A 26,691-nucleotide genomic window follows, 5' to 3' on the forward strand; every position below is an offset into this window, starting at 1 on the left:
TGTGCTGTGATTGGTTAGCTGGGCCAGTGTGTGTTGTGATTGGCAGCACTCGGCGCCTGGTTGGGAAATGTCACGCCCCTTACCATAGCCGCCTGGGAGCTTCAGTGTAAATATTGCGTCAAAATCAAATCAATTTGAGTGCGATTTAAACCCGGATGATTGTAACTAGTGATGTGACGTTCAACACCGAGGCTTCGAAGCTTGTATCAAAAAAACGAAACATCTCACAGTGAAGCACTGTACCGGAGCTTGATTAATTTTGCCAAAACCATGATACAGTTGAGGGGAAGGCCTCGGTGCTTCGCAAAGCTTCATTTTTCCATCACTAATTGTAACCACTCTAAGTTCGTCTGCCTTGGGAAAGCTAGCGTGTCTCAGACATAGTGATAACACTCGTTGCCTTCTCTAGTGCAGCTCAACCAGGTCTCGTCCCATTCGTCGATCTTTGTGATATCACAAATCCCGGAAAATATGCATTGTAGTCCAAACGAGTCGTTCGTTGTAGTTTTTGAAAAGTGATTTCTGTTAAATAAAATATCTCCTTTTGAAGTGGACTTTGAGCTTTGTAACTTTGCAGATTTTTTTATGCTCAAACAGCAACATTACAGACTAAATAAAGTTGAAAAAGTGAAAAAGCATAATAGGACCCCTTTAAGAGCCAATCAGAATCCACCCAGCTTTAGCTGGAGCATTTAAGCGCAAATGACAAAACTGCAGCGCACACAATAAACAGAATATTACCTTCAGTTGTTGTGGACGCCAAATACTCCACAACAGTATCGTTCTTGGTGCGAACGGGACAAATGAGTGAAAACTGAAGTCTGACGATGTCCCATACAAATAAACTTCCCTCCGCGCCTCCTGTAAAACGGCAGGCAATCTAAATTGTTGCCACAACTTTAAACGCTGGCTGCTGTTCTCTGCTGTCATAAAAGCGCTTGAATATTATATTTAGTTTAGCTAATATTTTTTAGCTAATATGTTTAATTTTATCTCTTTTTTTTTGTAATAATTGTAATATTTAAAGCAGATGTGCTGTCTTAAGACAAATTTCCGCCAATGAGATCAGTGGGTGTGGTCCATTGTTAACGTCATTATGATCGCTGCATACCATTAGAATGCTGGGTGAGTCTATAAATATGAGTGCAGAGGAATCAGGCATTTTGTGGCGAGTTTTGGCAAGTGATCGTGAGTATCCTCTTTACACTTTGGACATCTTAATTTTTAATCAATATTTTCATAACTTGGAGAAAAAATATGCCCTGTGCATAATATATATATAAATATATATAAACATAAAATATAATTGCTGATAATTATGTTCCCATACACAGATGATCCTCCTATATTCTTGATATTTAAAATCCTATATTCTTGATATTTAATGACTCTGCATCAACAATGCACAATTTTCAGTATATTATATCAACAGAACCAATCCTGCAGTGCCAAATCCAGACTATGACCATTTTAAACATTTACTCATAAATATTGAGCTGTTATCTTGTCTTTGTAAGGAACTCCTCATCCACCACTCCTTGGTTATTATGATTAATTCTGAAAGTTGATACAGAAAACTTACGGTAACAATGATTACATATGCATGTAGAAGGTGGTATATACTGTACTTTTACATTGTAAGAATCTGAGTTATGTACATTAGTTGGTAAATTAATTAAAAACCTCTGATGCCGATGGACCTCCGCTCGGCATACACTGTAAAAAAAAAATTAAAACAACCAACTTCCAGGCTCTTATATGTTTACTGAACTCAACTGTTTCCGTTTCTGTTTCTGTCACAGTGTTTACAGATAGAAAGACAAAGTCGGTATTGTGCATTGTTCACTTATTTGGATCATCTTTTACAATCACATCAAACATCAATATGAGTATGTCAACCATCCCCACCAGTTTTCCTGAGAGTGCAGTGCAGTCCTCATCTCCTGAGCTCTCAGATGAGCTCACCGCTGCCCTCACTGTTTCTTCTCCTATATCTGAAGAGCCGGAGTATGGGGACCTCACCTCAGTGCGGTGGTGGGAAACAATGGAGGCAGGAGAAATTTCATGCCCCACATCCCTGGTCTTCAGTGATGAGTCTGAAAAGGCTGAGTCTCTGCACTCAGGCTTCCCAGATGCAACACTGAAGACCAAGGAGCCGTGGAGGCAGAAGAAGACACAGGGTGCACCCGTGCCTCCCATGTCCCAACAGGGAGCACCTGTGACTGCCAATACCAAGAAGAGGGACTACACCTCATCCCTGGTCTTTAGTGATGCATCTGACAAGGCTGAGTCTCCGCATTCAGGCTTCTCAGATGCAACAATGAAGACCACAGAGCACCAGAGAAAGTGGAGGCAGAAAAAGCCTCAGGGAGCACCTGTGCTTGTTGGGTCTGAGAGGGCTGAGTGTGGGGACTCAGCATTCTCAAATGAAATACTGAGGACCACTAAGCAGGGGAGGCAATAGCAAAGGAAGTGGAGGCAGAAGAAGCCTCAGGTAGCACCTGAACCTGCCGGGTCCCTACAGGGACCACCTGTGACCACTGGCTCCCAACGAAGAGGAAAGCTCAGGATCCCTGAGTATCTGAGGCAGCATCTGGTAAAGGCTGCTTCTGAGCTGGGAGCACCTGAGCCTGCTAGGTCCCCACAGGTAGCACCAGTGCCCACAAGTGTCCTCATGACACACCCATGCGCACCAAATCTCTACAGAGAGAAACTGTGCCTGCCCTAAAGGTGTCAAAACCTAAGATCCCTGAGCAACTGCGGCAGGACCTGCTGCAGCAGAAGCCTCAAGCCTCTTCTGTTCAAGGAGCACCTGTGCCCAACAAGACCCCAGAGAGGCAAAGACTCAAGATACCTGAGCTGCTAAGGCAGGAGCTCCTGCAGGTGTCGGCTCGAGCCTCTTCTGAGAAGGGAGCACCCATGCCCAACAAGACCCCAGAGAGGCAAAGACTCAAAATCCCTCCTAGGAAGGAGATGCTGCAGCAGAAGCTTCGAGCCTCTCCTGTACAGTGTCCACCCATGGCTCCCAAATCCTCAAAGGAAGCACGTTTACCTCATAGGAACCCTGTGCATGCCGGGACCCCATGGGGAGCAGGAGCGCTTGCCATGTCTCCACCGGCAGAGGTAGTGCCTGCGCCCGCTAAGCCTCCAAAAGGAGCCGCAGAGCCCTCCAGGACCAGGAACACAAGAAAACAGAAGCTCACTGAACATCAGAGCATGCCTGTCTCTGCCCCCCAGGGATCACCCTGCCCTTCAGGAACTCCACAGTAGTGCCTGTGCATTCTGGGACCCTACATGTGACCAAAAGTTCCCCACAACAGGGAGCAAATCCCAGAATCACAGAGCAGCAGAGGCAGAAGCGGAGGGAGCAGTGAAGACAGCAGCAGAGGCAGCGGAGGCGGTAGAAAGCATCAGTAAGTCCCTTCCATCTCTTGTTTTTACTTATTTTCAAATGTATTCTAAACATTAAACACTACCTTCACATAAGCTACTATGTTGTCTAGGTCGTCCATCCAAAATCCTATTACATTATATTTTAAAATGATAGAAAGATATATCTTTAGATGTAAGAAGCACTCCTTAAACCTGCCCAGCATTACATGATTATGTCTGTTCTTTCTGAGCCGCCTCCACAGAAAACAAACTGGGTGTGGAAATCAATAAGGTTCAGTTGAAGCTCAAACTGTGGAGGCAGAACCATCAAGCCCCTCAGATAAACACCTGAACCAGAGAACTCAGAGCCACCTTGGTCTCACAGAGGTCTCAGCTCACCTTGAAGATGGTTAGTCCCTTCTGTCTCTCAAATTTACTTAGACTTTTTAAAAAACACTAAATCTACTGTTTCATGTATTCTCTATTTAAAACTGTATGTATTATATTTCAATGTGTAAATTAATCTGGGACACCTTTACAGTTCATAATCCCCCTCCCCCCTCATATTGAAATGGTAGAAGCAATACGTCTTTAGATTTTCTCTAAGAATCACTCATTAAATTATTAAATCATTACGTCTGTTTCTTCAACAGGACCCTGCAGATGTGGGCCGGCGGTCAGCTACAGAAACAAAGCAGCGCATGACAAACAAAATCAAAGACCAGCAGTTGGGACCAAACGGCTTAAAGCATTTGTGTAGTATATTCATTTGTTTAATGGAGTATTTGTAAATATTTAATGTTTGTATATTTTGTGTTTGTATGCGTTTAATATGATTGTATGCATAATAAAAAATAAAATACAAAATGTTTATTTATCAAAGACAACACACATCTATTAACACTTTAAGTTAATGAAGGTCATTTTGGGGGGTGTCTGCCCCAGGACATTTTCTACCTTACTTCCATCAGTGGGTCTTTTGTATGCAAAAAAAGAAAAAAGAAAGAAACATAATTTAATGGATAATTAAAACACAATGTACCAAAACTTTAAAGTGTAAATCTCTAAATATGTATTTATAAATATTTTTTTATTAATTATACTGTATATTTACATAAACTATAAACTTTTCTCAATCACTAGAGGGCGCCACTATATAATTTGGGTATGTAACTTAGTTTTTCTGGGTATTGCCTATTAAAATACACATAAAGACAGTCACCATCTATTCGCATAATAATGTAACCGGAAACCTAGAAAAATCTTTATAAATAAATCAATATTAGTAATATAAAGTCCTTCAATCGCTAGCTACGCCCATGGAACGGGTCTATAACTGTCGTGAGTCATTATTTTAGGTTTTTTTTCACAAGGCTTTATTGAGAGCACAGTCGCACTCCTCCAGTACAGGATGACATGAAGTTTGTCTCGACTCTTGACAGTAATGTTGACATTGTGCACAAACCTGCCCCACCCATCTACACTGTTCTGGTAAATTCTTTCATTTATCTTTCTTTTTTTCTTTGTCTTTTTGTTCTTTATTGAATAACTGTGATAATAGTAGGCTACATGTTCTCTATACACTAATAATACACTATCCTACTATTATGTCTACAGCTAAGACTCAGTTTATCTGAGAAGTGAGTATCAGTTGTGTTTTGTAGAGAATAGGCTACAACTTTATTGTAACTTTCATAGTTAAGTTAATAATTGTTATTAATAGAAATTATATGAGTGTGTGTACAGTATGTATGTATGTGTGTGTGTGTGTGTATATACGATAGCATACAGTGTTATATTTGATTTGTTAGCCTGTTTAATCAGGCATCAGCCCGAAGCGCACACAGCTGAAGATAATGTGTGTGTGTGTGTGTGTGTGTGTGATGTCATTGCCCAGACTAACACAATTAATGCAAATTCCTTAAGACTATAGATGACGATCAGTGATTAGCACTGTTACTTTAAAACAACATCCCTTCAAGCTTGCTCTGCTTAATTTCAATACAGTGCAACATTATTCAGCATCAGTGGGCAATTTAGTTAGTTTGATAGTTGTGGGCATAGAAAATGAGTAAGAGTGAGGCGGACACTAGGGTATAGCTAGGAGAAGGCAAAATAAAACTAAGAATATTTGAAAGAAAATACAAATACATGAAGCATGTGTATTATGTTTACCATAAAAAAAATTAAATAATGTTTCAAGTTTCAAATAGGTATAGAGCCTGAATAGGCCTCCATAATAAACAATTTATACTCAATAGTCGGTAACACTTTAGGGACAAATTCTCACTATTAACTAGTTGCTAATTAGCATGCCTATTATTAACATATTAGCTGTTTATCAGTACATAAAATCACATATCCTGCATGGCATCACTAATTAATACCTAAACTTATTAACTAGGCCTACCTTAATAAGCAGCAAACTAGCTGTTTATTAAAAGTCGTAGTTAATGATTTGTTAATAGCGAGATTTGGACCTTAAAATAAAGTGTGACCCAATCAGTGTTGCCAACTGCTTTCAATTGAAAGTAGCTAAAACTGGTAGCTAAATGTCACTAGATGACATCACAATGGCAAATTCACTGATCTGTATAAAGATGAACGTAGATCAGTGGGCAAGATGAGAACTTAGATAAGGTTTGTCCAAGAAGTTGCTACAAAGTAGCTAAATTGGCAACATTGGACCCAATATTCTGTTCAAGACTTCACTGTATGTTCCTGAGAAACCCAGCCTTGATTGATTGGCTCCCCGGTGATTCATTGTGTTTGATTCATTTGAGCGAATCTGTTAACTCAGACGATTCATTTCGATACATCGGTTAAAAAACAATTCGCATATATATATAGCCTTAATCAACGTTGTAAACTGTTTCCGCCTTTGTTTTACTCCCAAATAAGCGTATCCTCTATTTTCATTTAAAAAAATTGTTTGGCCGCGAGTATTTTATTCTAGCATTTTCAAGTTTATGTCTGTGTGTGGTGTGTGTCTGTGCCATATCCTACTGATTTTTTGGCACTGTAAACCTAGAAAAACTAGAATTTAAATCAGTGTAGATAGTTGTAGCTAATATGTGAAAGTTGTAGACGTTGCGTCTCTGTTAATGCAGATATGCACATTTTGATGGAGATTCACAAACGCTTGCGAATCATTTCAAATGAGTCGTTCAAGCGAATCGTCTCGCTCGCGAATCAAACACCTCTACTCTCTCTCTCTCTCTCGCTCTCTCTCTCTCTCGCCCTCCTGCTTTCAGTTCAGTCATGAGTTTCCAGTAAGAAGAGGCGTGTGGTGTGAAATGAACATCGTTCTACTTTTCCACATCACCTTTAAGGATTAATTTGACCATAACCGTCTGATTGAGACTCTATTGATGGATCTCCACTCGAAACTTTCTATCCAGATCGGTTTATTATTTTCAAGAACTGGATACGAGTAAAAGAGAAACCTGCGCACTTCACTAGTTTTACGGGAATGGACATTTAGTGAGGTAAGCAAGTTTCCCCAAACATTTTCTTTTCCGTAAGCTGTAACTTGGACATTTGAAACGTTCACACAAGGTATTTTTGGTCTGTAGTGTATCTATAAAGTGCTACATGAATGTCAAAGAGAAGCTGAACCAGCAGAACCACCTTGAGCTTCGCGCAGCTGGAAAGTCTCCTCTGCTTTCTGGTTCCTCGCAGAAAAACAGCAGAAATGGCAGGAACAAACAGCTCGAACATGAAAACTCTGGAGGATTTGACTCTGGACTCCGGCTATGGAGCAGGGGACTCGTGTAAGTCCTTAAGCCTGTCGTCCTCCAAGTCAAACTCGCAGGCGTTCATGAACACCCCTCACCGGGGGAACTGGTGGTACTACTCCGGCTCTATGAACAGCAGGAACAACAGCTGGGATACAGTCAACACGGTGCTTCCAGAGGACCCAGAGGACATTTTCTCCAAGTGCCCACGCTTACCGGAGCTGGAGGAGTTCCCGTGGACGGAGGAGGACGTGGGGAGGGTCGTGCGTAAAGGCGCGGGGAAGGGCGCCTCGCTCTCCGCGGAGGCTGTGCGCAGACTGGCCGCCCTGATGCGCAGGGCGCTGATCCGCATCTCCAGAGAGGCGCAGCGGCTCAGTGTCATGCACTGCAGATGCACCAGGTTCGAGGTGCAAAGCGCGATCCGCCTGGTGCTCAGCTGGGCGCTGGCGGATCACTGCGTCTCGGCCACTGTGAAGGCCATATCCATGTACAACATGAGCGCTGGAGAGCTCTTGCGCAAGGGGAAGTCAGCCCGGTGCGGGCTCGTGTTCTCCGTCGGACGGGTTTTCCGCTGGATGGTGGACACTCGGATCGCGGTGCGCATCCATGAGTACGCGGCCATCTGCCTGACCGCGTGTATGGAGGCTCTCGTGGAGGAGGTGGGCGTGCGCGTGCTGATGGCGGAGACGCCCGGCTGCGTCCTGACGGCGGAGGCGCTGGAGGGGGTCATCAATAATGATGCCGAGCTCTGGGGGGTCCTGCAACACTATGAGCATCTCATCTGCGGGAAGAACGCCAATGGTAGGCACTTTGTATTGTTGCTTAAACTGTTTCACTCGTTAGTTGCTTGTGGCCTAGTGGTTAGATTTGGCTGAAGGATTGTTGAAAACCACACAAGGGTTGATCCGTCACCATTGTGCACTTAAGCATGACACCTCAAGATGCTTCAACGGAGTGTATGTGTACTGTAAGTCACTTTGGAGAGAAGTGCCACCACAGTTTCCCCAAATTGTATTTGGACCATGCTTATTATTGATAACTAAAACAATACCGAAAAAAAAAACTGAAATAAACTTGTATTTATTATAAAACTTATATATATATATATATATATATATATAAAATGTATATACAATTATTGTATTTCAGCTATTTTTTAGTACTAAAATAACTAAAAAATAAAACTAAAACAATACCAAAAAAACTGAAATAAAGATTTATTTATTATACAAATTATTTAAAACTATATTTAAAATAAAATGCATTTTATTTAAGCTATTTTTTTAGTTTAAGAAGTACTAAAACAACAAAAAAATAAAACTTAATAGAAACTATACATGTGTAAAACAATTTACTGGAAAAGTATTGAAACAACTAAAATTAAATAAACTAAAATTTAATACCATATAGACATAAAAAAACGAATAAAATGAAGAAAAAAAACTCAACAAAATTACTAAAACTTTAAAATTAAAATCAAAATATAAAATATAAAAATTTTAAGTTTGTAAAAATACAAACTTTAAAATTTAAATGAAAAGAGAAAAACAAATTTGAAATTCAAAATATAAACAAAAACCATGACAGTATATGAATGATACTAATATATAGCCAAATTACTAAAACTTTAAAATTTTAATGAAAGCAGAACGTTCAGAACATGAACAGAATAAACAGAATAAGGACAAAAGCTATAATAGTATCTGATACAAAAATAACACTGATTTGGACACTTAAAAGTAAATGAATATGACTCAAATATCGAACTTTACCTAAGTATGTCAGTCCATTATTTTAAAGAAAGTATTTTAAAGAATCTTTAATCAAAATATTTCATGATGAGTTTGCTGGGTTTAAGCTTGTTCAACTATACATAAACTGTTCAAAGTGAGTATTGTGGATGTGAAATGTTAGTAATGATCATATAATGTGACGAAGTACACCTGTGGTTACTGTCTACTAACTTCAGGGGAAATGGCTTCATACAACCTCATAAAAAAAAGCCCTGCCACACCAGTTGATTATGACAAATTAGTACCTTTGAAACTAGTTATGCATGATATGTTGGTAAAATACTGGCATGGTTTACTGAAAATACTGAAACTGCGATCTGTTGGTAGACCCACACAAATGTTGATAGCTTTCCTTATTAGACTTCTTGGCTTTTGATCTGAAAGATGAAAATGGAAACCAATTTCCAGAAATCACTGGTCAATCACGTCATTCTGCCTGTGACCGGTCATTACACGCTTCCTCTTCTCCATCTGTGAGAATTACCCCGCGCTGCCAACTTCTGCATCATCTAGGTTGCATTTTCATTATGATTTGTCTGTGGTTTACCAGCATCTAGCATGAGGTTTTCACAAACATTCACAAGCGCTTCGTTTCCTCTTTGAGCAAACCGATCTTAACCGACTGACCAGGGAAAGAAAACAAACTATATCTGTAAAAGGACAACACGTGGTTCTGATGTATCACGGTCCTGCTTTCATCATATTTACTCATCATTTCTGTTTGCATTGTCCTAAAATTCAGGACAGATGTTTTGATTATTATCTTATGTGGGTGGTTGACATGATAGTTTAAATATGCATATAACATATACTACATTTTTCACTTATTTGATGACCCATTCAATGAAAATCGTTTTGATTAGATTGCTTAGAAAAGTATATTTCTTCAACAAACCTCACAATTTGAGGTATTATTCACATTTGTATTAGGGCAGGACAAGGTGAGTAAAAGCCATGTATCGCCTATAGCTAATAATAGTAGATATTGTTTAAATATTTGCTGTATGTAGAATATGATAGTTTAAGGTGAAGCAGGGGTATTATGGTTAGCTTAAACTAAAACCATTTAAAAAAAACTTGTTACTTGAAATGAAATCAAATAAGATAATGTAAATCACACAAAAATACTAAAACTTTAACTAAAAAATGAAAACATAAAAATGTTAAATATTAAATATCAATATCTATCTATATGGTTTTACATTTTTGTTTGTTTATTTAGTTTTGCTTATTTTAATACTTCAACTTAAACTAAATAAAAATGAGAAACAACGTTACCTTGAGTTACCTAGCTGAAATAAAAAAGCTCTTTTAGTATCATTGATATACTATAATAGCTTTTATTAATTTTGAATTTGATTTATATTTTCTGTTTTCATTTTAATTTTAAAGTTTTAGTAATTTTGTTGTGTTTTGTCATTTTATTATATTTTTTTTAAATATGTCTATATGGTTTTCCTTTTTAATTTTAGTTATTTTAATACTTAAACTAAATTGAAATAATAAATGTTACCTTGGCAACTATCTGAAATCAAATAAGCTGTCTTAGTATCGTTGATATGCTATTATAAATTTTGATGATATTTTTAAGTCAATGTCATTTTTATATAATCCGTTTTCATTTTAATTTTAAAATTTTAGTTATTTTGTTGTGTTTTGTCATTTGTATTATTTTTTGTAATAAAATTTTAAATCAGTTCTCAAACATTATTATACAAAATCTTTGAGTTGAAGCATTGAAAAGCGCTTACAGAGTAGCCTCGGGGGGCGTTTTCAACTACAGTAAAAACATTTTACTACTTATTAAGCGTTTTGGCCGTTCATTTATGCAACAACAGCATTTTGGGGGCCTGAACATGTAAACTTTTAAAAACAGGTGCAAGTTTTTGTAAACAATACCATTATTGTCTCCATATAAACTACAAAAACATGAATTTATGAAAATGGTGAAGTCATGCACATGCGTATTACATGTTTAGTCTATAGTTTTGTGCACAGGCGTGTTTCTGTACAAAGTGACATCGCCAACTACTGGCCTGGCATGAAAGTACAGCGTTTTTAGTCATTTTCACGAATTGGGAGTCGTTTTGATAATGTGCTCGTCTGTACATGGAACTTTTCAAAAACGCAAAGGAAAAACGTTTTCATTTTTAGTACATTGTTGTCATGTAAAAACGTACGCTAGGATGCTAACTGACTTCAGCTAGGCTACAGGATGAATATGTGCATGAAATATTGCTCCAAATCCAGCTACTTCCATGACAGTACTGAAGCAGTGGAAAGACTTTATTTGAAGATCAGAAGAGCGTGGGTGCGATATTTAGGCTACGCTAGCAAAAAGCTCTTTTTTGGCACGGTGAGTCAGGATCTCAGCTCTGCATAATCCTTACACAGCTCGCTTTCTGTGGGATGCCCATGTGGTCATCAAATTAGGTCGGTCCATAAAGACGACCCAGTGGATCAATGTGCTTTCAGGACGGCCGTGTTAACAAAGTGCTGCGCGTGCACTTCACAAAACCCTCGCGTGCCATTACTGTTGATGAATGGGCATCTGATCCACTGCGTTTCCTCTGTCAAGTGCAGGAGATTGAATCTGAAACGCCTTAAATGTGGCTCATTGATGATTTCAGCCATGGCCTTTCAGAACGTGCTTGATTACGTAAAACATTCATGACCTGCTTTTGTTGGCTGCTATTATTGCACCTGAGAATGACTTTTAAACAGCCTTGATTACCATAGCTCAATACACTCGTTTTATAAGCTTGCATGGTTTCTTTTGATTCTCTGACTTTGAAGTATACACAAAATGGCATCCAGAACCATTTTATTTGTCTTTTTTTTTCTCAGTGAAGCAGAATATTGGCAGTATTTAGCATGGTGTCAAAATGTAATAACTTGCAACTGCTGACATTATTTTTCATCCCCAAGCCTGCAGCTACCTGTACTATAGAGACTCTTTCACAGTCAAATTAGTTCTCGATGGATGAAATAAAGTTCTTTCCTACAATTTCAGTCATTTAAAGTAAATTACTTTAAGGAAGTAAACGGGGTTGACTTCTTGTTGACTTTATTGTAACTGATGGTAGGAGTACCTTTACTCACAAGGTTTCATATTCATAGTCCGTTTGCAACAAAAGTTCTTCTTTATCATCTGCCAACCAGCCCCACATCTGGAAGTCTTTAAGACTCGCTTCTCTTTGCCAACTCAAGTCACTCCCACTTTCTCCAACACACACTCTCTGCCTCTTTTCTATTTACTTTAGTCCTTCTTTCCTGGAGCCGTTTCTGTGAACGCACATGCTTTTAACAAGGCGCCCACTGTACCAACGTGCCATGTCAAATCCAAAGAACACAAAGCACTGTGTTTTTTTTTCTCTCGCCGATAGTTGCTATTGATATTCACGTTGCATTTGAGTGTGCAAATGATTCATGGAGAAAACATCTTCATACTTTGGTCCTGAACGAGTGCTTTCTAAAACTCGCTGTTGAGAACATCTGTGAACCCGACCCAGAGCAGGACGTGAACTTTGTCCCTTGTCTTTTGCGGCAGACTCAGGACAGTACTGGAATTTCTGGCACAGCTTTCAAACATTGGCTACCCTGATGGAAACATCCCAGCCCTAAAATACAGTTTCATTTTTGCATAAGTAGTCTGCAGGCCAGTGCACTTGTGTCTTGTGGAGGTTATTTTTATGCTTCGTGGATTTAGGATGGCAGTAATAGGGAAAACACCATCTTGCATGGTCAGTGGCACTGTTTATACATGCTTCCAGCCAAAACCAAAGGCCCAGCTGTACAAGGAGCTCAGACTTCTCTGAGCTAGCGGCTAAAAACAGCACAAGTTTTATGATGGCTTAAAAACATTTCAAGGGCTACATTTCAAGAGAGCTCCTTAAAACAAGATAACTTCATTATCTAGTCACTAGCATTAGCTAAAACTTGTGAGCTCATGGAACCTCATACAGTAAGTGACTGAAATGAAACACCCTACATAGGCAGCAGCTCTAAGTGTGAAACAAATATAGCACTCTTCAGTGGTGGGGTGATGCATTACAAGTAACGCGGGTTACATAATCAGATTACTTTTAAAGTAATAACTAGTAAAGTAACACATTACTTATAAATGAACAAAAAGTTACTTTTTGAAATAAGTGACGCAAGTTACTTTGCTTTCCCATTTATTCTTTGACATCTCTTCTGTCCCCGTGTTGAGAGAAATTGAGAGTAAAGCGCAGAAACAGAAGCACTTCTAAATAAAACGCAAGTTACTTTGCTTTCCCATTTATTCTTTGACATCTCTTCTGTCCCCGTGTTGAGAGAAATTGAGAGTAAAGCGCAGAAACAGAAGCACTTCCTTCAGCCTGAGGCTTATTAATTGAACTTTTGGTGTGAAAAGGCCTTTACAGTTGCCAAAAATTTAACCTTTGGGTGACAAAAAGTAACGCAAAAGTAACCTAATGCATTAATGCTAAGTAACATGCATTACTTTGAAAAGTAACTTTCCCCAACACTGTCAGTCTTCATGTGAAGTGCACTAGAGTTCAAATCACAATTGATTCCAGTAGAGTTTGATGTTAGCATGTGGTTAAAAGCTAACAACATAATATGCTCTTAAGCATCAAAATACAATCACACACACAAATATTAGGTAAACCATTAATCACATTAAAGATCTCACTTTGGTTGCATCCGAAATCACATACTTCCCTACTACATAGTAGGCGAAAAACAGTATGTGAAAGAGTAGTATTTCCGAATTCACAGTATTCGTGAAATAGTAAGTGGAAAGTCAGAAAACCTACTACTTTCAGCGCAATTTCTTAAGTGGACATCTTACTATCCCATGAGTCCACGGGAGAGGAGTTGTGAATGACAGTGAAGTGACGCAACTGAAGGTCACATGACAATGACAACATGACAAATATAATAAGTCTCGATTACATTCATACTATATAGTACATACTTTTTTATTTTAGCTGTCAGAAATAATGACTTATTCAAAGGATGTACCTACTCAGAGTATACAGTTTTGAACACTAGGTTCACTAGGCTTGTCACAGTGCATTCTGGGATTGCCATCAATTGCCATTTTGGCCAAATGAAGGTTCCTAAGAAGCAGATTTTCATTTCGACCCCTACTTTTACTTGTACAGCCTTTTGTGTCAGGACTGTATTTTTTATCCCTTAAAACGCTGCCTAGTTTGGCAGCTCACTAGGTTTTTTGGAAGCATTTGAATGCCCTGTTTGCCTAGTCAAGCCATATTTGAGTAAAGAGCAAATACACATATTGATATCTTTGCAAAGTTGCTAGAACAGTTTTAATAATGATAAACCCATTGTTAACACCAAACATTTGAGGAATTGTGGCTTTTACTTGATGCAAATACTACAGTATCAATAGTGTTGCAGGTACTAAGTGTTTTCTGTGTTGCAGTTGGAGGTTGTTTATGAAGTCACAAGATTTAGTTCAGGACATAATCCTGTGAAAGTATTAGAGGCTTGTTGGAAAACGGGAGAAAAGGCGGGTGAATAGCCAGCGGATTGAAGCCGGTCAGCACATGGCTTTATGTTTTGGCGCTCATGCATCTATACAAGCGTTCTCATAGGGCAATCCTCTGCCTGTTGCCATGAAAACACTGACCCCAGACAGGAAATTAGGGGAAGTGTGGGAATATGGCCAACAATGACACGTGCAGCAGTTTAATGTTGGGCCGAATTATCTTGAGGAGAAAATGCAGTCCTGCATTTTCCAGCAGTGGAATGTTAAGAAGGGTAAAATGGAGTGATCGTGGATGAATAGTGTTCATCCACTTCAAAGTGTTGGAAAACTCACATTTCAGTTTTCACGTGTCGCTTGCACGTTTACCTGTCAGAAGATAGTGACTGAAATAGCTGTTGGTGGCTAAAATAGCCTTCTAATATTGTGTTCTACAACTTTCAATGCATAGCCAATATGTTTAGCTTTTGGCAGTATTGCGTATCCTACCATTATAATTACATATTGAACCAATTAAATCAATTCATTCTGCAATAAAGAACAGAACTGTGGATTTAATATTTGTAATATTAAATGCACCATATGCCATGTAGATATTATAAATAATAGGTCCATATGCTTTCATCAACGGTTGCATATTGTGATTTATCGTTTTGGCTTATACTGACGACATCTGTCATGATAATTATGAATGAAATAACCCATATTTTAATGTTCTTTTCAAACAAGATAGATTCCTTCGTTTACCCCTGTGGTTTGTTTCTCTCTCTCATTGACTGATCGTTTCACATTTGTCATAATCCAATGAAACTAAGTCTGTCCCTGTTCTTGTCTTCAAATGCAGCAGGGATAATTTATCGCTGTCGATAAGCAGCCTTTTGTGAACATTCCTGTAATATTTAATTGCACTGAATGGGAGCTGTTGCAGTAAATGGAAACAGGCTGTCTTGTAGAGATATGCACACAGTAATGGCTTCTGTGTTGGGTTTGAATTCTGCAGCTGCCATTTTTAGTCTGTAAAGTGCTGATTTAGGTCTTAAAATGTTCTAAAATGTCTACAAAATCCATTTAAACAAGATTCAGTGAGCTTTCGGGATGGGTCATGTGTGTGTAAATGTTATTTCTATGAGTTTTTTCTAATTTCTGTTGTTTAAAAATTAGTTATTGTCATAACGTTAGACAAAAAACTAACAACATTTTCAGAAGTTTGTCTTATAAACCTGCATGTCATACTGTATGTTTAAAGTTTCTTAGCAATATAAGTTTGAAATCTTACGGTAGCCAATAAAATCAGTAATTGGAGTAAGATGTCCATTTATGCCAATAAAAGCTCATAAGTTAGCTTTTTTTAGTTTTAAAAACAAATGTAGTTGAATGAAAGTTTAATGAAGACAGTAGATCAATATACAAGCTATAAAAGCTTTATTGCTGCTGAGAGGTTTTCTTTACGTAATGTCCACGGTGCTTTCTTATCTCTTTAGTGCCCTCAAAAGGTGCCCTCAAAAACCAAACAGCCCCGAGCTTTCCCACATGAGTTTCTTCAAGTCATGCCCGATTTAGGTTTACACCACCACAACAACAGAAACTCAGGGAAAAAAATGAAGAAGCGATTCACTGAAACAATCAAAAGTCTATTTCTTTATTTTCAGAGTCGAATTTATGTTTTTTGGTAAAACATGCCCAGGCAGGGGAAATCTACAACACATTTCGAGCTATATAAAATAACAGAAATGTCTCTGGCAGTAATCTACTGTAAAAATCTCTCACCCAAGTAGGAATTTACCCTACGGGCATAAGGATGCATGAAACAACTGGTAGAAAGACAATATCTGCCTTCATATTGAGAGTGCTCAATGCCAACAGAAAATATTGACACAATATAGTTTATTAAAAATTTCCCTGTAAACTTTTCTGTTTAACTGAAAGTAAAGTTTCAGTTGAAGTAAAAGTTGTTTGCACAAGCAACGTTCCCTTTCTGTGATGTTCAGTGTGAATGCATCTGATTTGCATGAGAGATGTTGTGGCATGCTGCGTCTTTGCTGTAGTGGGGAACAAACTGAATGATCCAGATCGTTCTTTCTTGGTGGCCTGGGGGAGCAGCCTGTGACTGAGGACAGATTTAGCTTTATTATTGTTTAGAGACCCTGGTCATCCTGATTTTGGACAAGCAGGTTGGACACAGCTCAGACGTTGAAGAAGGTTGCCATAAATCTTGTAAATGGCAACTTTTAGAGCTCGGAGTCCAGACAGCTGGACAGTTTCAAAAGACACCATTGTCTTGACCCTTGATGGTTGTCAGTGGTCAGTCATATTTCAGCCACATATCTCAAGCAGTGTCCATCTGTTTTTGAGGAAAAATATCAAAAAGCAATAAGCCATGAGACTCCATGTGATTTGCCAACAGAAAATATTGACACAATATAGTTTATTAGAAATTACCCGTAAACTTTTCTGTTTAACTGAAAGTAAAGTTTCAGTTGAAGTAAAAGTTGTTTGCACAAGCAACGTTCCCTTTCTGTGATGTTCAGTGTGAATGCATCTGATTTGCATGAGAGATGTTGTGGCATGCTGCGTCTTTGCTGTAGTGGGGAACAAACTGAATGATCCAGATCGTTCTTTCTTGGTGGCCTGGGGGAGCAGCCTGTGACTGAGGACAGATTTAGCTTTATTATTGTTTAGAGACCCTGGTCATCCTGATTTTGGACAAGCAGGTTGGACACAGCTCAGACGTTGAAGAAGGTTGCCATAAATCTTGTAAATGGCAACTTTTAGAGCTCGGAGTCCAGACAGCTGGACAGTTTCAAAAGACACCATTGTCTTGACCCTTGATGGTTGTCAGTGGTCAGTCATATTTCAGCCACATATCTCAAGCAGTGTCCATCTGTTTTTGAGGAAAAATATCAAAAAGCAATAAGCCATGAGACTCCATGTGATTTCACTACAATTAAGGGGTGTTTGCATGCTGTGAAATGGGAAAACACCCAAAACATGGTAAAATTAGTGTAATAGGTAGCCTCCTGTGGTTTGTTGTTGTTTTTTGTTAGCAATTTAGAACAGCATATATGATAAACAACATGTTCAATAAATAAGTTATAATAATTAATATTTATTTATTCATAAATGTAATAAAATAATTAAAAAATAATAACTTTAATAGAATTCATGTTTCTGCTAGCACAGCCGTGTATAAGCTGTGTAATATATAATCAGTAATGAATATATAAAGTTCCTTAAACCTTTAACTTTTAATTGCATTTATGCTGTATTTTGTGTTTGTCGAACTCTTCAAATGCAATAAAAACCTTAATTTGAGTGAAATTTGAGCACAAGTCTCTTAATTCACTCTTTGTCTTCTAGTGTGAAGGTCTTTGTTCTCGGATTGAAGTCTCAGTGTCTCTTTGTCGCTCTGCTAATTGGCTGAGGACAGGCTTATGACTGCACACTTTTGTCCATGGTTATAAAACCAAGCTGTGCTCATGGACGTGTGCGGGAGAAAGACATCACATCTGCCCTTCTGCATGTAATGAGGGACATCAGCAAGTCTGGCTTAAATGGGGACAAAGCCAGCGTTATGACCCTACTTTAATTAACCCGCGCTCATTAAAATGGGCCTGTGCTATTTAGTAAATGATGCAAGTACAATGATTCTCACTCTTTGGCTCAGTGTGTGTATTACAGCACTTAGGACATCGGGATAGCTTGTTGGGACAATTAGTCGTGGGGTGGGCAAGTTGTGTTTAAAGGAAGTCCTCCAGACAGAAGTCAAAAGGCCATGACAACTGAAATGATCATCACTGGTTGTGTTTCTACGTCTCAGCACCTCAATATTTGTCCGACCATAGTTTTTGAGGTGTAAAATGCACGCTATCATTGAGCTCTCTAATTGGCAAACAAAGCTGTGTTTTACAGGACAACTTCAGAAGAACGGCTTTAGTGGTTTCGGAATAGTTTGCCAGTACCTGTTATACTAGCACGTCATAAATAACCAGCCAAGCAAGACCACACAAAGGCCCTGTGGCCCCCTTTAGATAGGAAGCAAGATGGATCGTGCCTATTGCTTTCCCAGGAAAACATTGTGACACTTATGAGTTCATATAAAACTTGTCAATAAACTCAAGTGGGTTCAGATGTGGTTGATTTGGATGTTGAAAGATAACTGAACCACTGCTTGCCTTGCTGGCTTCCAAATCATTGTCAAGTTCATGACAAGCAACAAAAGTTGTTCATAAGATTTGTGTTTCTTTAGGTTACTGTCATTTTGAGCAGCTCTATAGGCCTTCACTTACATGTGTTTGTATGGTCAACAAAACTTTACGATTCAAAAGGTTGGACATGAGTGCCCATTTGCAAAGCTTGCACTTGTACAAACTTCACAGGGATCTACTACCCAACAGTCCATGTGGCATTACGTCACCAAAGCATTGGCACCGCCAAGCAAGGACTGTGGCATAGTGGCAAGGACTGGAGGGCGACATTTGGAATATGACCTAAGGTGCACACTCTAATAGTTAGGTTTTCTAACTAGGTCAACGAATTTTTGATCCTGGTCTAGTGGAGTGAAGTTGTGTTGCCAAGCCTCAACTTGTGTCCACATTTGCGTCTTGAATTCCCATTAAGCCAGATTGCAAGGTTGTAACAGATGCGAGTTAAAGGTCTGCTCTCTCCTGGGGTCTAGATCAAGACCGTGCCTCATTAACAGTGGTTACTTTTACTTTTAAGGGTCTCCAATTTTTCTTGAAGGAATCAGTCAACTTTTTTCAAACAGTTGGTATAGCTTCAAAACATGTTGTAAGGGCATCTAGATTGGTCAGAAAGACTAGCCTAGTTGAGGTTGGGTTTTTGTAAGCTCCCTGGGTATATTCGTTGTATTCTAAGATTATCGCCCTTCAAAATGAGGAAAGGCTTGGCTCGTCACACATATCCTGAAAGCGAGTCCAAGCCCTTCTCTCAATTATCTTTGGAAGCCCTGTCAGACCTCAGCCAGGTTCTTGCCAGGCAGAGTTGATGGAGTAACCACAAAGGGCTCATAACGTTATACTGAAACTCGTGGGAAAATGGAGAAAATAATTTTCAGAGGTTACTTGGGAAAGACAAGGAAGGGAAAAAAAAGGAGTAGGAAAACAGTTATTCAGCATTGAGACAAGAAAAGATTCACTGCCGCATTTCCTGCTGAAGTTCAAGAATCTTCATAAATGATGCATATTTTTATGTCTCTGTTTATCTTCCATGTGCAAATGAGCAAGTGTGAAGTCTCTTGCTTTGTGCTAACAGTGTTCCATACACCCTAAGCTGTGGAAATCACCTGCTTTTATGTGAGGAATCGTGCTGCCGGTGAGAAGCCATGCTGTTGGATCACAAGTCTGGCACAGTCTGCCTCCTAAAATAACAGAGAAGAGGTAATTAGCACTCCCTGCTTTCCAAACTCTACAAGAGGTTTACATGAACTGTGCCTGAATGGGGTTTCTGTGGGTGGTCCCAAAGGCCTCTGGGCCACAGCTTTTTAGCTCTGAGCAACATAAAGAAGCCTTAGCTTGAATGCTAAATTGAGTCGATTCTCTTTGAATTACTGCAAGATTTAGGAAGTAGTCTTAAGCCAATAAACATTGGTGACCTCTAACAAGACCTTCAGTTCTACTCATTTCCGATTTCGGATTCTAAGATACTTGGGTGCATTGAAAAGTTGATTAATAAATAAACAATCTACTTTAAATAAAGAATCTCAATTTAGAACTTATTCATGTCAGTCCATAAGTTTTCAGTCTTTCTCCCCCAACTAATCAGCCAGAAAAGCAGTGCAGGTTCCCCTGAGACCAGAACATATTTCCTTCCGTTCAGATTTCTGTCCAAGAGTGGGGTGTGGTCCCACGGTGGTATTTGAATGAGCACATCTGTGTTTACCCTAGCGTGTTTGTTTGTGATGGTCAGGAATGACGAGAATAGTTGCCGTGTCACAATAAAAGCCACTCCAAGAGGCACCTGTAGTGATGGCAGCTGGGTCCACAAGATGGGCAGGGCTGTAAAATTCTGAAACAGGTGTATTCAAGAGAAGTATGACAGAAATTTATGCATGATATGTTTGCATTTCCTGTCCCGTGCAAGTTAGGCAAAAGCAGCATGCTCTCCTCAAAGCAGGCATGATCAGTGTGGCACCTAAACAAAGTTTATAATGGAAGACAAAAGGCCCACCTATGGAGATAGAAGTTATTGTGTTTAATGTAGCAGGCCAAACCAGAATTAGCATTATAAAATTCACGACAATCAGAATTTGTCTCAGTATGTTAGAATAGATGCCAACCAAATACTTTGGCAGGTGGCTCATTAAAAATGCTGGATTCGATCCTCATAAGGGGCTTTTGCAGTAGAGGAAACTTTTCATAGTTCCTAGAACTATTGACGGAAGTATCCGCTTTTTGGCGTGTTTGCACCACAAGAACTAGGAATGTATTTAGTTCTAGGAACTCGGTTTGGGGGAACGAAATGAACTCTTACTTCAGAGTAGGGTCTAAAACAGTTCTATAGGAACTATCAGTGACGTAAGTGTACACTAATTGGCCAAACGCATACAAAACACCGGGTACCTGGCATTTTTAAAAAGCCATGTAAGAATATTTACTCCACGAACATGGAAAATAGCGAAAACGGCATTTAGTTACTTGTTGTCTGCAGCGTTGTTCTTTTCTCAGCCTCACTGATATGTAACACTGTAAGTTTTCATAGGAGATTTAGTCAGATTTGCACGCTCGTTTTCAATCATGTAAATTGTGCATTTACATTACATCTCTGTTATCACGAACCCCACGACACACAACAAAAACAGCTCTGATCGTTTGTAAATGCTGCGAATAAAGACGTCGCTGCCGGCCGCTTCAGAGTTACTGCTGCCGGCGCAAATGCAACCAGGAAAACAGGCTGAGGGGAAAATTGGTTCTCTAGGAACCACCATGCTGGCTAGTTCTTAGACCTAAGTGGAGCCCCTAAAGGGAAGTCTTAAACTAGTGGCTGAAGTTAGTAGAGACTTTCTTGTCATTAAGGATGGTTGTTTTGATTAATGTGTTTAGATGCTTCTGGAGACTGTGCTGGTGTCCACTTGTACCACCTTGAGCTTACTTCCAAGTTGGAGATGTGGATTGGGGTGGGTGGAAGTTTGGGAGCGTGGCCGATGGGAGCTCACAGGGAGATCAAGAATTGTGGAGGAAGGGGGATGGTAAATGAGGGAGCAGAAACCCCCTAGGAAACAGAAATGGGGGTAGGGTTGAGCCAGTGAGTGAAAGTCAGATCTGTTGAAGAACAGACTGATCTCATTAGCCCTGCCCAGGTTCTTCTGCACCAGGTTACCAGCCAGTATGTGACCTGTTATCTTTCCATTTAATTCATATTGTTCTTTTGAAATTGCTCTCCATGTTTGTTTGTTAGTTGCTCTTCCTCTTCGGCTCCGTTTGGACTTGCTTTGGTTACTTCCTTTATCAAGTCGTCTTCCTGTTTAGCAGGTCCTTCTGGTTCTTTGTGATCCATGGGTTGTTCTTGAAAACATAGTCATTGAGTCCCTCAAAGTCCCCCACCACATGACTCAACATGTCCCAATGTGTCTCCTTTAAGGCAACCCAAGAATCCACCCAATTGTCCAGTTTCTCACAGTTCACATGGTTGCAGGCAGACTCCGGATGACTGGTTTGTATGTCTGGATAATCTGCCAAGTTGTGGTCCAGTCTGTCCAAAGTTTTATGCCTTTTGACTTTGGTATACAACAGGTCAGAGTCTTGCTTTCTCTGTATGTGCAAGCCACAAACTAAAAGAAAGTTGTGAGGGTGGGGAAGGGTGAAGGTTTAAAACCCCAGAGATGGCAATGAGTGTGTTTGAATGATTTGTGGTGAGTTCGCAAACCACACCATTGCCTCTGTAGCAGGTCCACTCCCTAATTTTCGTCATTCTCTCTCAAGCTTCTGTCTGCTCACACAAATTGATGCCCATGCAGTACAACCGCAAAGTTGGGAGTCTCAGCTCTTTGCCAGGTTTCTGTTAAGCTCATGGAACCACATTTCAATTCTCGATAGTTTCAAATCAGCAGTGATGACTTGATATTGATAATGATAATGATATTGATAGTGATCAAGTATGGTCTGTATTTTGTCTAGGTCTTTTGTAACCAGATGCCAACTACGCTTTATTGGCGTCAGCATGTCAGCTTGTGTATAAACAAGGAACGCAGGTTAAGCAGCTGTTGTTTTATAATACAATTCTCTTTAATGCAGTCCACTGTTTGAATTGTTTAATGATATGCAACATGTTGATTGTAAATTAATGTTTGCATGACATTGCAGTATTGTATAAATAAAGGTGCCACAGACAAGAGTTACAGTTGCTCAGAGCAATGAAGTAATTGAAGACATATTAGGACTTAATTTATAGGTTGAAATAGCAAACCTTCTGAAACAAAGTTTCTGCTATGTGCGTGTTTGAGTTGAAAGAATGATATCTTTATGAATGACATGTTTGGGTGGACTACCACAAAGAAGCTTTGTTTCGCTGCATGCAACGGGGGCTGCTTTTCGTGCTGATGGCTGCACTGGAGTAAGACAGAATGTTTGACTCATTTAGGTGTGAAGGTCAGAGGTCAGAGGCTTAGGGTGTTGAGATGATTTTTCACATCTGTGAGTTTCTGTCCCCTCAGGCCTGGAGGATCAAGGTACACCCTCCCGTCATGGGTGTGAGGGATTCTGGGGGGTTTTGACTTCCTTTAATGAGCAGTACTTCTTGTAAGAAAAGTACAATATGTTGATAATATTAATATCCAATTAATGATCATTAATTATAAAATAAAGTTTTCAACTACTTTTGCTGGAAATGTAATAGACTTAAAGCGGTGTGGAGCTCAAACTGGGGTGAATGTAACTTTTGTAATTACAGGCAGTATATTAAACAGTGTAATTGGTCTGAATATCACTGCCTTAGTGCCAGGAAAGTGAGGTTTGGGTTTTTTCCCGATATGAACCAGGTTTCCACTATAAAATGGTGGATGGTCATTACAAGATCGGTCTGTGATGTTTCGCCTAAGCACTACTAATAATTTATGTTGCAATGTTTAAGATCTTAGGAATAGGTCTGTCATTGTTAAAGGGGATTTTGTCAGAATCCTTATTGCAGCCCACTGGCTTTTGTAACCACATGATTTTTATATACAAAACATAGAATGATACCTAGATTTTCTGTTTTTCCCTTTGAATGCTTTTTTTTTATATAATGCCTTAGTCATGACCTTTGAGTTCATCTGTCACGCTAAACAAACACAACACTGACTTTCAGTTACTCCATATTTTCATAAATGAAACTAAAGGGCTCCATATACTGAAATAGTCATCTCATTGACCAGCATGTGTGCTATTCATAGATGTTCTTGTTTAATGAAGTGGTAGGCCTTGAAACCTGACATCTGAAGGAAGACATATAGAGTGAGTAAGCGTGAGGCAGAGAGGGGAAAATAAAATCAGCATTTAACACTGAGCTAGATTTCCATTCATCTACGCTGAAGTTCCAAGTCCATCAGATTTGCCATTGCTCCATCGCTCAGAGGCTGGACAGCAGGCCGATTGTGTTGGGTCTCTCTTAATAGGGAAGTTGTTCCAGAGGCGACTACAGCAAAATGCTGCATTACATCTGAGGCAAGCGTCACTGTTGCTATTGCTCTTATTTAGTGGTTTGAAATAAAACCCTTAAAATTAAACCTTGGATAATATTGAAGTTGTATCTAGAGACCAGAATATCATAGAAACTTGAGGGCATTAGTAGCCAAATGACAATGCCCTGTTTCTGAATGTTTTTCACAGACAAGCACCACTCATTTTATTCAGAGAATATATAAAACATGGATGTTTGTAAGATGTGGAATACAATCTATTACCTGTAACATGAGAACAATGAAGTCATTTGTGGTGATTCCTTGCAAACATGAAAAGAAACCACTGGCTCCACAGTTGGCTTGAATTCATAAAGCAAGATCTACATGAGGAATGAAGCCATGTCGTAATAAATTTAATATTTGTTCTGCTTATGACGCTAGATCTTTCAAAGCAAAGTCAGAGGATCATGAACTGAGATTCCCTAATCTCAACAAAGCCACAAAGCCTCCTGGGAACTACTGCATATTATGTGTTGGTATATCGATGTAGCATTTTTTCCCTTAGGTTTTTTTATTATTATTTATTTAGAGAAGCATATATTCTTGACTGACTGGATCAGTGGGAAAATGTGTCACACGGCTGCTGATCCAAACGTGTTTAAAAGCTCTCCTGAGGTGTGATGGGACGCAAGGCAGTCAGTCTTCCTCACTGTGATTAATTAGCCAGGCAAGCATGTGTGAAGTGATCAGTGCTTGGAGATCCGGACTCTAATGATATAACCCAGAATGCCAAAATGCTGATAAGACTCAACCTGACATGACAAATGCTGTTATTTTTGCCCAATGTATAAATGACCTCCATAATCAGACAGCTGACCACCCTCAAAGCTCTCAATAACTATAACTAGACTGTTAACACAACTTGTCGAACATCCATATTTCTCAACATGCTTACTTTTTGTGTGAATTATTAGCATAGAATCAAACATCAGATACCAACATTGCATTTTGTATAATAATTTCGATGCATTTTATTGTAATTGTTATATACACTAACTTTATAGTAAAATATACAAGGTTGTTTTGTTATCTAGTTTCTGTGTTTTTGTATGTGTTAGCAATTAGCTAGTATCTGTTCACCACATTTTCTGCTACTGCTGGTACAGATATAAGGTCAGAACAAAGTTTTGAATTAGCGCAAACAAATCGTCAAACACAGCATTGCCTCCATATAAATCAACATAGCCTTTTTTTTGTCTAAATTTTAAATCACTTATATAGTGTCAATATATTTTGTTAGAAATTTTACTCACATTTAGTATTTAGCAAGGCCTGTTAAGTATATATATATAGCTTCTTTGTTTAACTATCTGTTAAACAGTTGTTTAGTTATAGCATCTGTTAACTAATATTTTATGTTACAGCTCTCATTTGCCATGAAAGTTATTAAATACAGTCACTAAATTAATTACAACAAAAACACTGTGGAAACATTTTGAAATGTTTCTAAAACGTTAAATTGTCTAGTTTTCTTTGTGATTATAATGTTATTTAAATGTTCGAAAAACGTTTCTGACAACGTTCTACTAGCTTTATTTTCACCCAAAGTATAATCGTTTATTTTTAATATTCTAAGAACATTAAAATGTCCAGTTTTCTTGTTGTGATTAGAACTTTATTTAAAGGTTGCAAAAATGATTCTTATATCATTCAAGTACAAATAAGGATGTTTTGAGAATATTAATCTCAGACTATTATGAGATGGTACATCAAATATTAAAATAAGAACGTTCCATAAACGTCACTTTTAGGCCCTGTTTACACTAGTGCGTTTTAAAATGAAAACGATCCTCGTCTACACTGGTGTTTTCACTGCGTTTCAGAAGTGATCTCCGTTCACACTAAACAACCGAAAATGCATGTCACATGACCATTCATGCATGTACAACAATGAGCATGATGTTATTGTTTACACATTTGTCAAGGATACGCAGAGAAGTCAAAAGTCATTCAAAAGTCTCCATTTTGGTCCGATTACACTGAAACGCAACCCAAACGAAAACGGGGTCAGCGGCATTTTGCGAAAGTCTCCGTTTTCGAGGGTCGAAAATGCCGGAGTAGTGTAAACGACAGGCGTAGAAAACGAAGCTGGAGCAGGGAACTAGTACGAAGTAACGAAGACCCACTAGTGTAAAGTGTAGCCTAAGAATGTTTTCGTCCCAACATTTTTATAATTTCTATAAACATTTTTCCTGTTAGCTGGGCATTCATTTGTATATATTTACCATTTGTTTAAATTCTAAGTCAAATTTAGTATTTAGTATTGTACTTGTTTGAATGAAACGTAGATATTTACTGCATATTTATTATATTTACATCAACTTTACTACCATCTTCATCATTAGCTTATCTGTCAGCTACCGTTAGTGACAGATCTCAGGTCAGGTTAACGTATTAATACCATTACTAATTAAATTAAAGACCCCTGACCTCCTAAACAGCTGTTTTTAGGGGCGGTTAACATTAGCCATGTGCCAGAAGTTACAGTCGACATCTGAACTTCTGGAAATTCCATTGTTCCTGTATGTGTGGGCAGCAGAAACTGGTTGGACGTATTTGCAACATTTTTTTATATTGTGTTTTGATCTTGAACGATCATCATCTCAAAGCCACTTTTTT

The 26,691-nt window shown here is 38.8% G+C and overlaps 1 protein-coding gene across 1 annotated transcript in view; it reads left to right on the forward strand.

Annotated features, from left to right (window-relative positions):
* The first annotated feature begins 6,622 nt into the window (after window positions 1-6,622).
* The window catches only part of abtb2b (ankyrin repeat and BTB (POZ) domain containing 2b), a 52,726-nt gene continuing 32,657 nt past the window's right edge, over window positions 6,623-26,691 (forward strand). Inside the window, exons 1-2 of the mRNA XM_016469587.1 lie at window positions 6,623-6,860; window positions 7,054-7,910. Coding sequence (XP_016325073.1) covers window positions 7,067-7,910 — 844 coding nt within the window. The 5' untranslated portion in view covers window positions 6,623-6,860; window positions 7,054-7,066. The remainder of the gene's footprint in view (window positions 6,861-7,053; window positions 7,911-26,691) is intronic.

Source organism: Sinocyclocheilus anshuiensis, unplaced genomic scaffold, assembly GCF_001515605.1.
Source record: "Sinocyclocheilus anshuiensis isolate Anshui unplaced genomic scaffold, SAMN03320099.WGS_v1.1 scaffold532, whole genome shotgun sequence".
NCBI classification, from domain to species: domain Eukaryota; kingdom Metazoa; phylum Chordata; class Actinopteri; order Cypriniformes; family Cyprinidae; genus Sinocyclocheilus; species Sinocyclocheilus anshuiensis.